The sequence below is a fragment of the Colias philodice genome, chromosome 10 (assembly GCF_061535455.1).
Source record: "Colias philodice isolate Cphi_HAF_F1 chromosome 10, ilColPhil1 Martin Lab GWU primary, whole genome shotgun sequence".
NCBI classification, from domain to species: domain Eukaryota; kingdom Metazoa; phylum Arthropoda; class Insecta; order Lepidoptera; family Pieridae; genus Colias; species Colias philodice.
The window spans coordinates 9762379-9780760 of NC_143095.1; the positions used below are offsets into that span (position 1 = coordinate 9762379).

The window sequence follows — 18382 nt, forward strand, 5'->3', positions numbered from 1 at the left end:
AGTTTGTTTGTTTGAACGCGCTAATCTCGGGAACTACATGTCCGATTTGAAAAATTCTTTCGATGTTAGATAGAGAGCCCATTTATCGAGGTAGGCTATATATACTATTTTCATCTCACTGAGACCAACAGGAGCGAAGCACTGCGGGTAAAGCCGCGGAGCACAGCTAGTAGCGTATATAATTTCTTTTGTAGGTACCACCAAATATCGTGTTACGATTTCTGGACAGTTGCATTTTTTATTAGGGTTCCGTAGCCAAAATGGCAAAAACGGAACCCTTATAGTTTCGTCATGTCCGTCTGTCCGTCTGTCCGTCTGTCCGTCTGTCACAGCCGATTTACTCGGAAACTATAAGTACTACAGTGATGAAATTTGATGGGAATATGTGTTGTATGAACCGCTACAAAAATATGACACTAAATAGTAAAAAAAAGAATTGGGGGTGGGGCCCCCCATACATGTAACTGAGGGATGAATTTTTTTTTTTCGATGTACATACCCGTGTGGGGTATCAATGGAAAGGTCTTTTAAAATGATATAAAGTTTTCTAAAAAACATTTTTCTTAAAGTGAACGGTTTTTGAGATATCAGCTCTCAAAGTCGTAAAAAGTATGTCCCCCCCCCTCTATTTTTATAACTACGGGGTATAAAATTCTAAAAAAAATAGAGGTGATGCATGCTAATTAACTCTTTCAACGATTTTTGGTTTGATCAAAGTATCTCTTATAGTTTTTGAGATAGGTTGATTTAACTGTAATTTATTATATTTGCTGCTACGGAACCCTTTGTGCGCGAGCCCGACTCGCACTTGGCCGGTTTTTATTATTTTAGACTTAGTCGCGACATTGTTCGCTGAATGTTATATTTTATCATTTATGCCTTTTCAAGCCTGTTTTTTCCTCGGCTTTTGACATCAATTTGTGCATGTTAACTTAAGCTGTAGTGCTGAAACTTTGAAATAAAGCTCTTGTGAAGAAGAGACATTTTTCTCCAAAAATACTAAATAACAGAAAATAAAATGGAATTGTTGTATTTGTGGGAAACGTTAAACATTAACATGGCTTAACACATCGGTTTTTATATTATGTACTTATTTATAGTTGCGGTATTGATTTTGTTAATACAGTCAATCTATAAGGATGTATCTATATCACCATTTACTACGCATTCCGTATAAAATGTTCAACCAGATTTAAATGAGAATCCTAACAAATACTTGGTTTTGATGAGGTCTCTATACATTTCAGGGTTCATGTTATTTTGAACGTCAATATTGGTACTTTGCGTGATTTGGCTGTGACAAAGGGTCTATATCCATTAAGCGTATAAGATTAAGTGCACTGACCAGTTTAAGATGAGCTCTGTATATTGGTATAGCTCTGTATATTAAAGGTTTCTCTACATTGCAGGTTTCAATATACATACATGTTAAGATTGTATATTAAGACCTGAACATTTATAATTGGAGACTTGCAAAATCGATGTCAGTGGACATGTTATAATTCTATTGCCAGTAATAAATATGATAGGGTTGCTTAAATAACCTTAAAATATAGGATGTCTGAGGTGAAAAACAATAAATGAAAGAATCTTAAGAAACAATAAATTATATCATAAAAAGACAGAACGAATATCTTGCGTAGAATATAACTACAAATAGATTTTCCTCTTGAAACAAGTCCGTACTAATGAGATCCTGTCAGCCGTTATTGGCGACAACTTTATGAAAAGTGGAGAATCTACAAAACAACTTTTATTAGACGCCATTGTGAGCGTTCTTGTAATGAAGTTGTGTAAGTTTTTGTGTTGATTTAATTTTTAACTTTTAAAGAGTTTTTACCCGAGACGACGATTACCTACCTATTAGATTTTATAAACGTGCACGGAAGCTATATTAAAAAAGTTCGAAACATTTGTGATTCAATTTCTGTAAAGAATAATTACTATATAATTAAACTTTGTAGGGACCTATACAGTACCGACTCTATTTTGTTTGACATTATGTAACGGTTCTACTATATTGACCATAGTGGTTATATAATATATTATAGCATCTACTAGGTACTATAGTATATTACCTGTGAATATACTTATCATAATATTATGTTGTATTAGTATCATAAATTTTTCATTAAAATTTTTTAATTTACAATCAATAGTAATCTACACAGTAAATAACTACACCGTAGAACCACAGTATAAATAGTAGAACGCACTGTCCCAAACAGAAAACAAAAAACATTTTCTCATCCAAATGTGTGTACTCAACGAATTAATTAACCGACATTTGGGATAGAGAATAGAGATTAATAGTGGCATTAGTTTACTTATAGCTACGTGTGGTCAGATTACTTCGTGTCGTAATCCTAGAAGCTTGGCCCGAATGTGGGCTCTCTTCACAATGGGCATCGTTGGCCGAGTAGAGGCAATCACAATAGTGGAATAGAAGGCCTAAATGTAGATTCGGCCGCGGCCGTCATTGTAAATGTTTATTCATAATCACCGCAATTGCAATGGCAGCAAACATCGACGATCATATTTTGTTGGGCCAACGCTGCCCATTATGAAGAGGGCCCATAATGTATTAATTGGTTCATCTCAGTTGAGTAGAGATGTAATCGAATTAGGTAGCCCTTGGGCTACGACATACGCCGTTCTGAATTTGCCTCATTTACACGCAACTAAATAGTATAATGTATGTATGGTTTAGGCTTCACAATTAGTGCTTAATTTTGGAGAAATAAATCATATCAAACAGATTTGTATACTTTAGTGCAATAGAACTTTGTAACGTTAAAAACGTAAGCATCTTATAATTTGTCATGTGATTAATTTTGAAATAGGTATTTTTGGATCAAAAATTATCATTTTCTGTTATAGTAACTTCATTTAGTAAAAAAAGAAAACCCAATTTAAGAATTAATTCAACCAACAATACTTAGGTTCACTGCATTTTCTTTTTCAATCAATGTTTATAACAATATATTATGACTTACGTATAGAATTTTCATAGAATATTGTCTAGCTTCTTGGTTTATGCAGGTCGGTTAGATAACACTTTTGTAGATATTTAAAAGAGCACACATCCTCTGTCAAGCCGAGTGTGTATAAGTGATGTAGTCGGTGACATTTACATCGGTTGACCTTTATAAATAAAAGGCTGATACGGCTGAAAAATTAGTTTTATTTTGTGTGCACGATCGTCTATTTACTGTATTGAATCGCAGGTTAATTGTAATTAATGTATGTACTGAATGATTAAGTTGAATAATATTAATACTTTTCTAATCGGCTGTTACGTTGTGTTATACAAAAATACTATTCTATAATAAATATCTCAGTTATCATTAGTGTTTGTAAACAAATTAATCTAAAAATTATGTCCTCAAAATTTTCTAGAAATAATGTAAGTATATCAACAGCCTTTGCCAACTTAGTTAGTTTCTTATATTAATTGAATTTATATTATTATGTACTACAGAGCTTACGTAGAGCAAAAGTTGTAATATGGTACAGATGTTCCCAGTTTTATATTATATTGTGCTATTTTTGTAATATTTTCGAGTGGCAATTTTGAAGACCCCGTAATGTACCCTGTATTAGCTTATTAAACCTTTGCACTTAGCATAATGCCGCAACTTCCAGTTACGGTTTGGGGACACCTGGTGTTATCAATTAATATCTACTGCTAGTCTTATCTCTTTCTCTTGATTTTCCATGTCTATTATTATGAAATGAAGTACAGAAGAATAAATTAACATCAGTATTCATTATTTATAAAGTGGATGTGAAAAATAAAAACACCAAAAACATCGATAAAAATTTTATTGATAAAAGGCGCCCGGAGGTCACCCTCGATTATTAAGCGTACAATTCTCCCGACGTCCCTTTTTTACAGTATTTGCTATACGATAATATTACATGTTTAAATATTAACATCAGGTTACATACACATATTCTGAAGGGGACAAGGCGGGATAAAGGATGCGGCGCGCGGGGGAGACAGAGCTTGCCAGCTCATTTGGAAAATACGCGCCCGATCACAAATACTTACAATTCTCTATCTAATACATTAATAAGTCACTAATATTAAAATTTTTACAATGAAAATAGAATTTACTCTAAAAATAATTACTGCAGAGCTAGAGCCGGTCGTGAGTCGACTCAGGACGACCGGCGCCAGCGCGCTATCTATCACATTCAGATTTCAGAGATTCATAAAGGTACAATGAATACGTGCAACGATAGTCACAGGCGCACTTCCCTCGAACAGGAAACGAACATTTATCTATTTATTTAATTGATATAAGCATGTAGATGTGTAAGGCTTACACGAAGAGATCTTTTAGAGAAGAGCATATCGAAGCCTCGCAGCCACCTGCTCCTTCTTCTTCATCAGGCTTGGTGATGATCCAGCGCTCGTTATCGTTTCCTTTGCTCGTGCTCGGCGCATCGCGTAACTTTGTGCGAGTTTCTGCGTCAGTTTTGGTTTTAGTTTCTTTTATTATGATAGAAGATGTAGACGGTGCAGGGCTAGCGCTGCTTCTTCTGAGAAACACTTCTATAGCACTTCCCAAAGCACTCGCATCGACAACAGATCCAGAAGGTTTATCCCACACGACTGCTGCAGCATCTCCAGGGGCCGGTTTTGCATCCGGTGCAAACGTAACTTTCAATTTCTTTGCTTCGTTTTCCTTTTTCTTTGTAGCTAGAGTCTGATGGCGACGGGTGAACCATGTAGTGCCGGAATCTGAGAGTTTCTCGCGTAAAGTGGACGCATCGAAACTGCTGGATCGCATGTCAGAGAGCTGCCTGGAGCGTTCCGGTTTTCCGCAGCGATCGATTTCAGTAGCCGACGATGTAAGGGCATTGAGCATGTGTTTTAAATCTGTGTCAGTGCAAATGACTCCGGCACCGCTGCGGGGTGGAATTGGGGGAGGTGGGGGCATTTCAGAAGCACGACGGCGAGCGGGTATCGGGGGCAAATTTGAAGGTGAGCCTACGAAATCGGAATGTCGACGACCGCGGTTTGTGTACCGCACGGAACCGCTCATTGGTGACTTTTCATCGAGCGGTTGCACTTCGCACACCTTCTCATTCGATGTATTCCAGAGACGCATACGCACTTTACGCGCTTGTACTATATCATCCATGATGTCAAGCTGCAAATTGTGAGTGCTTCCTAAGGAGTCAACAGCTGGTGGGCCTGCGATAATAACAAAAACACATTAAGTTTTACAGCAAGGCTATTTTAAACATGTTTCTTAATTTTAAAATAACTCACATTTTTTAGCAATAGAACCGCGACGGCTTAGGGCTGGAAAAGCCGCAATGGATTCCCTGCGTCCCCGACCGAATAACGCCTGGGGCACTCGAGAGATTGTGACTACGGAATGTCTGGAAAAATAATTTTTGTAAGTAAAATGTAAGACAGATTTTTATTAAATATGTAATTTGAAAACTCTTGAGGTTTCCTTTGATGACCCTTTACGAAAATTAGATAAATCAGGTTAAGATTTTTTTACAGAAAAAATGGTTAAGCTAAGAGTTTTTTTATTAGAATTAAAAAATAATCGTACGCTAATCGTACGATTATTTTTTAATTCTAATAAAAAAACTTTTTTTTAATTCTAATAAAAAAAACGTCCCTAAGGACGTGGATATACCTTCGTCCTCCAGGTTGGGTCGGCGGGGCCTGACTCAATGTGGCTAGAAAAGCGGCTTCACGAGCTTCTTTAGCAGCTCCTTCACCTCGCTCTGATAGTCGACGCACCTGATAACAGTATTGTTTATGAAGTAAAAATAAATAAATATTATAGGACATTATTACACAAATCGTCCTAGTCCCACAGTAAGCTCAATTAAGGCTTGTGTTGTGGGTACTAGGCGACGATAAATATAATATTTAATAAATACATATATATAGATAATAACACCCAGACCCAAGACCAAATAATTGAGTTCATCACACAAATATTTGCCCTGACCGGGGATCGAACCCGGGACCGTCGGCTCAGTAGGCAGTTACATTACCACTGCGCCAACCGCGTCGTCAAATACATATATTAATCAAAAAAATAAACTACACTGAAAGCTTCAGGATTTATGTCTACCGTACTCAATCCCTTTTCCAAACATGGCGCCAGATGTTAATAACAGTAAACTGTGTTAGATTTATTTTTGACTTGAAACAAGGACTGGTATCCACGTAGTTTAAGTTGCATTTACCAGTATATTCTTTAAAATACGGGTACTTATCATATACCTGGCTAGCAGTCGGGCCACTCGTACAAGCAGGAGTGGGCAGAGAATGCTTGCGCGTGTCTCGCCAGGGAGACAGGTGGTACGGGTCGGGGGGAGACTCCTGGTCCTCCGACAGCATGCGAGCCACCGCGGGGCATCTGAGGGGAGACTCTGACTCCTCGATCCCACTCTCCTCCACTACTATTAGTGGCTCGCCGCCACCGGCTATGGCCATGGAACCACGCCGCATCATTGCTGTTAAAAAAACTGAACGTTATACGTAAATCTTGCTATTCATGTGCTTTCTCTTTACTGTTTAGGTTTAAGGTTACAGGATAAGATATAAAGATTCTAGCCACATGTACTTTTAAAACTACTACTAAATTATTATAGCAGGCGCTAACTATTCAACATGCAACAATCAGGACCTGGTAAAACAAGTGATTTTGAAAAGCATGATTGCAACAGCTAAATAAGTAAAACCATACAAATAGTGACCATTGTTTAGAACAATAGTTATTCTATTATAAAATTAAATAACACGAACAACAGTTACGGCTGAAGCGGTGCAATTGTAACGTGAAATCAATAAGTGAGCAATCACGGTCTCAATAGTTGGCCGTTGAGGCGTTTGTTTCGCCTTTTTGCTCCGTAACGTGTGATTGAATTGCGTATACTTTATTTGCTTTTGTAGTTTGTTATTACAGTTGCTTTTATTACAGTTCTCAGCGAAGAAAGTGACCCGTCTAAGTGCAAGGTTCAAGAGAATTGAAAAATTCCGAGCGCAATTTAAACGTTCATCGTGACCCAATTATTACAATTGTGATCGGCGCGAAAGTTCATTAATCTTGGATTTTATAAAACGGAGCAAAATTTTGACGTTAGTCATATTAACAAATGTTAAAAAATCAGAAATTTGATAGCAGCATATTGCCTGACATATTTTAATTAGTTGAAATAGCATGCTAACTAATTCGTTACTAGGGTAGCATATAGTTTTATTTAATTATAATTATAACTGTAGTATTAAATAGCTTAAAAACTACATATTAATATGTATTTATACCTAATATGTATTACTACTTGATTTAAAGTAAACTTAATCTTTCATTTTAATCACGAATCTCTTCGAATGCAACCAATGGATCAACATTTAACAAACGAAGACATTTTAGTGTATTGGAATAGCACTCTTCAAAATTGAAACTTACAATTTAAAAGAAATACACAACATAAATCGTGACGAGGAAAATTTCAAGAAAGTTTTATTTTCTCGAAAATAATCATGTTGATTATTTTAATAATTCTTGAAATCACAAATTTCGTCTGAGCTAATTTATTCAAAGCAGCTTTACTAGACTTTACTCTGAGACGTAGTTTAAACGTTTTGGTTTTATTCGGTCAATTTACATAAGAAGCTTATTAAAGTAAACTGTCTTGAGATGAGACAGAATTAATAAGTCTTCTGCTTGTTCAACATACTTTATTATTAATTTACCTATAATATAGACAGTTAACATATGAAGAAAAGTCCTTTTAGTTGAGTTACAGATTGACTACAAAACGAGAATTAGTTTTAGTAATTTACGATGAGATTTCACTTTTGAACAAATATAGACACTAAAATTTACCCATAGCGCAGAATATTTAATAGTAGCTCCCATAGAGAAGAATTCTCGGACATTTAGTTTCTCGGAAATTTAAAATGGATTGTTTTAGCTATTTACCTAGGTACAATAGCTAAGGGAACAGTAAAGGTTTCATAGAATTATTTAAGTGAGTTAAAATACACCATCCGTGGAATCGATTTGAAATATAGAGACTAATCTCACGTTTTTGACCAGAATAGTTCTAGGATAATACCTGATTGAATAAATAAGCTTATTCTAATTAGGTTTAAATTGAATAAATCAGTCTTATAAGCCCCAAGCGAAGCATAATTATTAATTGTTGTTGATTTAGCTATGTACTAGCTAATTTTGCAATAGCATGAAACAGTTAAAAATAACTATTCATCATCGAGCGTTCAAAATTTTTAGCATTATTATAGCTAAACGTTAAGCTTTTTTAAAATCGTTAGTAAAAATACAATTCTTACGAGAAATATAAGAGAAATACGTTTTTCGCTTGTTTCTTGCTAACTCAAGGAGAATGAAAATCAACTGCAATTACTATAACGCCGTTGTAAGTACAAATTGAATTTTATTTTCTGAGTTACTCAGCTGCGTTTGCCATTTGGGATTTACTTTTTGATTTAAGCTTTTGCGCTCGATTTATAGCTTTTATAAAATTTCCTTTCTTTAAAACACTCACAATTTATCACTTAAATCGTTCATAGTTGTAGACCCAGTGTTAATAATCAAATAATAATGCATTTGAAACTATTTATAAATTAAGTAACATCGAAAGATCAACGAATTTTCATAATCTCCCTATATATGAAATTATAAAGTGCTCACAAAACTTGTTATGCCAAAAACCTAAAATTCACAAAAAGTATTACAAATTACAGTCCTCGTGAATTTCATTTTGCAATATTAACCCACAAGTATCATCCATTCCCGTTATCTACAGTGAAGTAGATCAAAATGTCTAACAATGTAAAAATACGATTCCATATCAACAGGTCGTCTTTGACCCAGTTTTCCGACCTCGACCCGCGAGAATCAGCTAGAAAATAGCTGGAACGTGGCCTGTCTGTACCCTTTCACAGATACTTAGGCTTAGCTGATCTCTTCCTTACAATGTATAATGCAAGAGGGAAGCTGAGGTTGACTATTAATATATAGAAACTTTTCAGTGTTGGTAAAAGGCGGGATGGGAAATTGAATTATGATAGCAATAAATCTTTTTTTTCAGCTCACGTTTTACTTATCTAACAATTACCTAATACAAGACCTTTTAATATGTTAAAATACATACGTATGAGTAGAATTTTGAAATAAAATTTAAATATCTAACCTTACTTTGCGGCAACATAAAATATGTTTAATGACTCGTATAGGCGATATATCAAAGCTTTTGTAACTAACAGTCCAAGCATGACCATTTTACCACATTAAATTATTCGTTAAAAAGTAACTTATGTCCTTCTTCGTAATATGATTTATCACACGGTCCATGAAATTCCCTTCAATCGTTACTACGATCCTACGTTTCAGATAGGTTCTTCATGTTACTGTAAAATAAATGACAATATAAATAAATGAACAATTTTATTGCACGATTTAGTATTTAATGCGAATGAATATTGAAGCCTGAAAGTTTTTACTTTATTTTGAAACTATATACTCGTAGCATTAAAACATGAAGTTCTAGTTTGAAGTATAGTCAAACACCATACAGTGTAATAATGTACTCAATTTTATGCATACACTAGCAGTCCGCCCCGGCTTCGCCCGTGGTACATATTTACGTTTTCTCTACATAAGAACCATCCTCGTACTTCAAGGAATATAATAAAAAAAGAATTATCGAAATCGGTTCAGCCGTTCTCGAGTTATGCGCTTACCAACACATTTTGCAATTCATTTTTATATATAAGAAGAATAGAAAATTGCAAATTTCAAAGCGTAAGTTTTGTTTTGTCCTTTTACATTCTAACTTTGAGTTTCCCCTTTTGGTAGTATAAACGCGCTTTTGTACCTACAAAGTACCTATTATCTTTCTATTCCATTACCTTACAGCCTATCCTATTTAAGACGTAAAAACCAGGTAGGTAACTATGAAATTTGTTTAAGAATCTTTATGCTTGAATTAAAAGTAATTTTGATTAATTCAAATTCAAATTCGTTTATTCAATCAAACTTAACCTAACCTTAGAGCTAAATACATTAATAATTATTAACAATACATATTGTTAAAAAAACATCAATACTTTTTAACAAAACCAAGTGTATTTTTTCCTTCAAATAATTTCTCAAATACGATATACAATTTGTAGTAGCAATTTATTATTTATGCTATATGAAGTAGAGTCGATAGTGAACGCTTTCCAAAGCTTTCAATATATTTGTTATGTTCTCGTATATTGAAAAGTTTCATCATAAGCAAACTTAAATAAACGTTCATGAATTCGTTCAATATATTGTTAAATAAACAACTTGAACGAGCTGACTTTATAGTTAATAATTTCGATTTAATATTAACTAAGATAAATACAAAGTATTTATTGGCAAAATTAAACAATATAAACTTTAATTAATAAAACATTTGACTATTTGTATAATAAAAGTGAGCCATATCAAATTGAAAGGTTTCTTCATCATAAACGAAATAAAATTATATCAAACATATCATATTAATAAATCATAATATCATAGATCAGTTATATTTGACTGGAAGCTTTTTGCCATCAATGTTCCCAACATTTCCAAATCCCAGAAAGATTCACGTTAAATCAAATCTTGAGACTATTGTATACCTAGTTGAGATTTCAAGAAAACCAAATAAATCATATTAAAAGAGATAATACACGCACAATAGAGCGGAACGGTCATAACGCTAATGGATCGAATAATATTAAGATCCCTTTGTACCCGCTCTCGACCGAATCAAACGGCGTTATGGTCCATGAAAGCCTATAGGAAATAGATTATTATGATCATACACGAGAACGTACTCAAAGATACGACGAGAGGAATCGTAAAATTGAAACGAACCTTGCATTTCTTTAACAGAATATAAAATAATATGAAGCCTCGGGGTTATAACGCGCGTTTGCGGGAACATAAATTGTGTCTTATAACTCTTATTAGCATATTTTGCCTTCCGTTGCCGGAGTGACGATGTGGGTTACTGTTTCTGTGATATTAACACGCGAAGGCGAAAGAGTTTACGCCCGTGTTTATGAATTACTACATGATGACGAACTTCGCTATATTACATAATATTTAGTAGGGCATGACGCTTCGATATATACATTTAAGAAGGAAAAGGTATTGTTGCTACATAATTACCTACTTAAAAATAATTTGAATTTTCAACTCAATTTCCCTTTTTTGAACCATTAATGAGCGATAGATGATGAAGATATTAAAAAAAATTGTCAGTCCTTTCGGGATCTGTGTAACCTGAATGTATTATTTTTATTCATTAATTAACGTTTACACTGAGCTATAAAGCCAAATATAAGTAACGCACAGAATCTTGGAATTTTCCAGAAAATTTGAAAAAGCAGAAATATTTTATCCCAATTATGTCGTAAACGACAACAACGTAATGTCCTCTTTAACACAGATAAAGCCAGGTTAACTCTCAGTCACCTAACGAACCGTGGAGCGCAAACAAATCAAAAGCTTAATTAATTACCTCGTGCAAAAATTCCCATCAAAACATTGTAACACATCGTTAGCAGCTTTGGAAATCCTCTCGCGTTGAGATAAAATGTAATTATTGGAATAAACATTAAACCCACGTTTTTGAGAGAAACTGGATCGGTATTTCTGCTGCGCAACTTACACAATTTATCAGCACATTCCGATAAAATTCGATTAATTTGTACAAAGAATGTTCATAACGTCGGGGGGCATTTTGTTCTATAAATAACAGCATTTTTACGACGTTCATTAGTTTTATCTTGAGCTACTTTATTGGGTTTCGCTTTTAGTCAAAAATGCACAGAAATACGAGCATATTTCGAGCGCACCGGGATTAAATGGAGAGTCTAATTGTATGTTTTCCGACAGAGTTATAAAGCTTTGTTAAAAATTTTGCACCTAACTGGAGTTTCAGCTAATTCGTAAAGAAAAATATTTATGACCTTTTACGCTAAGTAATATGAAAGATAAATTTATATATTTATATACATATATACTAGCGGTCCGCTCCGGCTTCGCCCGTGGTACCTACATGTTTAAACTATCCTATCTCTCAAGTTGGATCGAACTGCACATGGTGTGCGAATTTTATTATAATCGGGTGGTTTAGGAGTCCATTGAGGACAAACATTGTGACACGAGATTTATATATATGTATTAAGATTTAGATTTGATTTTGTGTGAGTATTGTCATGAATTATTAAACTTAGGTACCTTTAACGCTAAAAGAAAGTAGTTTAACCTTTTCATCTTGGGGTCTATTTCTAGTCCTACACAAATAAACATCTAAGGCTAAGGTGACCTCAAAAGGCTTTTTCTTTTGTACTTCTACTAGAAGTACAGAAAGTCCCTTTCATGTTACGATATTTCATATTACTCCTAATAATTAATACTACCGTGACAACGTCAAAGCAATACTTAAATACCATAAAAAGCAGTGATGGAAAATCAAATAAATAAATCCAAAAATAAATCGAACCGAAGATAAATCCTAACATTTACCGTTGTACAAGATAAGCAGTGAATTGAATAAAAGGTTTTAAAGATATTGATAGAATTATCTAGAAGGAATTACTTAGCGTTTTCACTCGGCTTCTAAAGGGGCAATAATAGCTTACTCAGCGACTAGCCGTCCCCTTAAATTAAGATCATGCTTTAGGGAGCACTCAAAAACATGGCCATTCATTTATAAGTAGATTGTCTTTCATTACTTTTAAAAGTCTGTTGTAAGGTCTATTTAACAGTAAATATTGATGGACCTCCTTTTTTGCTGAATATATTACATAAGCTTATAGTTTTATTTATTAATTCTTTATTTCGTTGAGAATGTTACAATAAAACTTAACCTAAAAAAAATTAATTAAACAATTGGCGGTCTTATTGCTATGCAGCGATTTATTCCATATATGTATGTAGGTATGTATAGTTAATAATTTATTTGTAGATACTAATTTTATGAATGAATTTAACTCTACCTGATTTCACACCTGAATTGCTAAATAGATTTGCAAAATTGCAATATTAATAATGAAAATATAGTATTAATATGATTATGTCATGTTTAAAATACTATTAACGCAAATTAATATGAAATTTTATTGAAATTAATCTGAAATGAGTTTCAATGTTTTAATAAACTTCGATATTTCAATAAACGTAGCTCTTTTCATATCTTAATTAATTATGTTTTTAGTAACATTTATTTTGTGATAGTGAATTAAAACCATGTCGTATTTATATATGTACTAGCGGCCCGCCCCGGCTTCGCCCGTGGTACATATGAAAAATAGATGTTGGCCGATTCTCAGACTTACCCGATATGCACAGAAAATTTCATGAGAATCGGTCCACCCGTTTCGGAGGAGTATGCAGACTAACATTGTGACACGAGAATTTTATATATAAGATATCGTTTTTTAAAGTAAACTCACATCTACGAAAAGTCAATGAAAATAATAAAACATCATTGACAGAATAATAAGCCTGAGATAAAAAGAGTAACGTATAATAATTGAGATATAATATATGTACTTATAAGCCGATGGCAACCCAAGTTGGAAACAATACAGTCCAATATCTTGATAAGGTAAGTAGGCTTTGTATTGAAGCCCTCGAGTATCTATACATATAATAAAATCGTAGGAAAGTCAAAACTGTACATTGAATATTTTTTTAAAAGAATACATAATCCATGATCTATAATCGATATAGAAGCCAAAAATATAGTTTTTAGAATATACATATAATAAAATCGTAGGAAAGTCAAAACTGTACATTGAATATTTTTTTAAAAGAATACATAATCCATGATCTATAATCGATATAGAAGCCAAAAATATAGTTTTTAGAATTTTTGTCTGTTTGTCTGTTTGTCTGTTTGTCTGTATGTTTGACCGAGCTAATCTCGAAAAGTACTGCATAGATTTACTTCAAATTTTGCATGAATATTCCTAAGAGGTCGGGTGAGGATAGTTTAAACATATTATCATGATATCACCTTCGGGGGAGGAGCTGTGAGCCTTTATTTTTCTTACATATTCCGTGTACTACGACAGCGTACAATCTAAAGACTCATGTTTAAATGTTGGTTTCGAGTAAGCCATGCTATTATCTAGCTTTACAAAATAAAAACTATGTCATTTACGTAATTTGGGCAGAGAAACAGTTAAATGAATCTTAGCAGTATAAAGACAAATTTGAAACAGCGCCATCTATGAAGTGTTAGAAAAATCAAACACACGTTAACTATTGGAAATTAATAATCAAATGACGCATATATAAATGTTGTTTGACAATATCTAGATTGACACTATAAAAATTATGCCATTTAAGTAACTTGGGAAGAGAAACATAGTTTAAAGAATGTAAGTTGTATAATGTTAATTTTGTAACAGCGCCATCTATGAGATTTCGTAAAAATCAAATCAATTTAGATGTTAACACTACTGAATACACAGTTGGAAATTAATAATTTAAATATAATTATGTTATTTATTTAACTCTTTAGCCCATATCTTCCCTTCCCTATAAGGTATATTTCGTGTAAATAATAAATATACTACATTTTTTTAAAGTGAGGGTAGATGTTTATTATTTTAAGTAAAACTAGACACCATTATCTACAGTTAATCTAATATTGATTGCGTTCATTAGTTACAATTTTAAAAATCTTCGTATTTTATAAATTTACTAGCTTACCGCCCGCGGGTTCGTCCGCTTTGTCTAAAACCTAATAAATTATATACTAAAACCTTCCCCTTGAATCAGTCTATCTATTAAAAAAACCGCATCAAAATCCGTTGAGAAGTTTTAAAGATTTAAGCATACAAAGGGACATAGGGACAGAGAAAGCGACTTTTTTTATACTATGTACATGGACGTATAAAAAAAGACGGACGCCATATTACGAACAAACAAAGTGAAGCCACCATAGTAAGCTAGCGATCGTGTAAAGACAATAAACACGCACACACTCTCACCATAGTAAGCTAGTCGGCCGCCATTACGTCGTGAACTACCGACTGATTAACTGCGTCACTGTTTCACAAAAAATATTTAAAATGCCGTCTTGCGTGGTTAAATGGTGTCGCAACAGTACAATTTTAAATAACAAAACACAAGACATACACAAAATACATTCCACAGAGAAGCAAGTTATTTCTTTTATGTTTTAATGACAAAATTATTACGGCAAAATTTATAGAAAAAAATACAGCCGCCATTGTCAACAGGACAGCTGTTGCCATGGCAACATGGCACACACACATGGATGTTTCGCCGCCATTACTAGGCTTCACTCAATGTTTAGGCGATATACCGTCCGTCTTTTTTTATACGTCCATGACTATGTAGTGATATTTATAAAGCAATTGAATGCCATAAAACCAAAAATATCAAATGCAATCTTCGTGTTTTGTGAATTTTCACCATCATGCGTTCCCACAAAAAGTAAGTTGTTACTTATAGGTATTTATTTTTTATAATGATAGCAATTCATGTTTTTTGTTGGTAGGTATTATATTACACTTTTAGAATGAAATAATAAAATGATGAATTCTTTTATTATTTTGAGGTGCATTGGGAACAGTAGTTTTTGATAAAATTTTATTTGTAAGTAGCTTTTTTTATAGATTTACAGTTAACTTTTGATTTTGTTATTTACAGATTCAATGCTCATAAAATTATATCGCCTTTGGAAGACGATTTCTGCTGATATTTTTACAACACCACTTGAAAATTGATGATTTGATGGTAAAGATAGTAGCAGCGAGGATTAAGTGGAAATTAGTAATCATCCGCTTCGTCAATTTTTGACTGAAGTTAATGTCCAACGTCCAATGGTTCAATCATTGGAAGTATCTCGGGAAATTTTGGAGGATATTTTTAAGGAAGGAGAGGAGGGGCAGCCAACCACATATCAAACGACTACGTTTTAGTACCGAAAAAAATGTTATTCCAAATGAAACGTAAATTTTGCACTCACAACTGTACAAGTAATGTTTTTATTTTGACTTTGCGGTATCGAGGTACCGACCGTACTGGGATCAGAGTACATGATACAGTTCATCATCCAGGATTGCTAAGAGCATTTTAACACTAAAAAGATGTTTTCTTTGAATCGTAGTTGCTTCATTTATTTATTTTTAATCATTTTACATAATATGTTTTATATTTTATAAATATAATATCATTTTCATTATTTAAGTAGATAAAATAAATTATGTAACGGTTTTATAAGAAAACACAGTATATTTATTAGGCGACGGTGATTTCTTCCAGGCAAGATATTCATCAGCTCAATAAAATTGAATAGTATGTTGTTAGTTATTCTTTAGATTCACAATTGTAATGAGCATTTCCGCAAGCAAGTTGTATCGTAGTTTAGATATATCATAGTTTTGACATATTAAAGTTCCAACAAAACCCTCAAATTTTTGAGCAGGGTTGAGCAAGATAATTTGAAAAATGTGTCGCGTTAAGTATTATAGAAAAGGTTAGTTCGTTGGTAATTATTATTTCTTCTTCATTTACATGTTGTTAGTAAAAATAAACTTTGACTAACAGTCAAAGTATATTTTAACTAATACTACTTAATATCTATTATACCTACTTATGTTCAATATTTATCTGTATTATTCATCATCATCAGCCCATATACGTTCCCACTGCTGGGACACGGGCCTCCTATGAGGGTACAGGCCATAATCCACCACGCTGGCCAAGTGCGTGTTGGCGGATGACACGTCATGTCATCGAACTTTTTAATTCTTCGACATGTCGGTTTCCTCACGATGTTTTCCTTCACCGTTCGAGCAGTGGTGATGTTACAACATGCGCAGATAAATTGAAAAATCAATTTATTTCCTGCGCGCTCGCCTGGTCTCGAACCCCGGACTTATCGATTCGAAGTCCGAGGTCTCACCACTGAGCCATACTGCTTATCTATATTATTATTGCTTGGTAATTAATATATTTTCATGTCGTATACCTAATTATAAACATAAGTTTGATGTGTAATTAGCTGGATTTATTTTTACACACTCACAGACTTATATTTTATGTTAAAAGAGTGTTAATAGTGTAAATCATGATATTTTTTCACAATTAATAATAATCCTTTTTTCTAATGGTGTTGGCATTAAATTAAACCGCGCTGTCGTTTCGTTCACAAAAAGTGATGTTATGAGGAGCATATTCGGTCCTCATATCATAAAAAATCTGTGCGAAAACAATAAACACGTGTGAGGCCCTCACGGCAGATCGGGGCGGTCTGACGTGAAGTGGGGACAGCGTTGTCACTGTATCGCTCTTGCCACGCTGTTCAACAGACTTATTCGATAGTTCAGTTTTGTGTTAAGACCGCTGTGACAACCAACCCGTGAGACAACCAAACCCGGTCTCCCCTACTATCCCGTGAGACCGAAACCTTCACTGAGAGGGTATGACGTCTCACAGCTGATCGCAAACGGCATATTGTACTATCCCGTGAGACCGAAACCCTCACTGAGAGGGAATTACGTCTCACTACTGATCACGACAGTCATATTTTATCTCGAGAATCTGAAACTTTACTCAATATGAAGACCGTTTGACAAATGATAGGGTGCATCATAATATTATTCGATCTCTTGAAGATGAACATGAGTATAAGCAATGACTAGAGTAGGGACGCGAATATTACAATTATATGAGACAAGAACGATTAATAAGTTTGTTTAATGAAAGATTAAGAATTGAAACTATTCGGTCTCTGGAAACGGACGAATAGCGAGAGGGCCGTCTTACTGCAGACAGATTTCGTCATAGTCTTAATGACTTGAGGTAAACAATCTACGAATTCGGTGGTGTGGTCTGACAATTATAAAAGTGGGTTTGCTTATAACCTCACAATTGATTACAGATCATCTTCTGTAAAGGCGTAGTATGTTCTTTTTGTAATGCTTTAAAGTGTAGTAAGGAGTCGGCTTTCATTTGAAGATACACCGGAACCTTTGAAATCACTACTTTTAGAGGAACATACTGTGCAATGTAAACTGTTATTAGACAATATTCGCTCTTATAGTAGCGCGTTTCAAATGATCCTTTGGTGCTCAATAATTATCAGAAGGTCCGTTCATGCTTACTTTTAAGATACAAGGTCAAGTTTACCATTTGATAGGATCCATTTTGCCTGTAGGCCAACCTAAGTTTGTTTAAATACCTATATTTTGTATTCGACTACAACGAATAGTGGAATACAAGAAATCAATATTTCTCAAATTTAAAACTGAACTCATTTCACAATTTTATAACAGGTTAATTCGTATGTATGCAGTTTTAAA

The 18382-nt window shown here is 33.9% G+C and overlaps 1 protein-coding gene across 1 annotated transcript in view; it reads right to left on the reverse strand.

The window, feature by feature from the left end:
* Positions 1–3816: 3816 nt before the first annotated feature.
* Positions 3817–18382, reverse strand: part of kairos — a 28474-nt gene continuing 13908 nt past the window's right edge. Inside the window, exons 2-5 of the mRNA XM_089700191.1 lie at positions 6266–6498; positions 5667–5773; positions 5285–5397; positions 3817–5206 (exon numbers count right to left, since the gene is read on the reverse strand). Coding sequence (XP_089556317.1) covers positions 4329–5206; positions 5285–5397; positions 5667–5773; positions 6266–6496 — 1329 coding nt within the window. The 5' untranslated portion in view covers positions 6497–6498 and the 3' untranslated portion in view covers positions 3817–4328. The remainder of the gene's footprint in view (positions 5207–5284; positions 5398–5666; positions 5774–6265; positions 6499–18382) is intronic.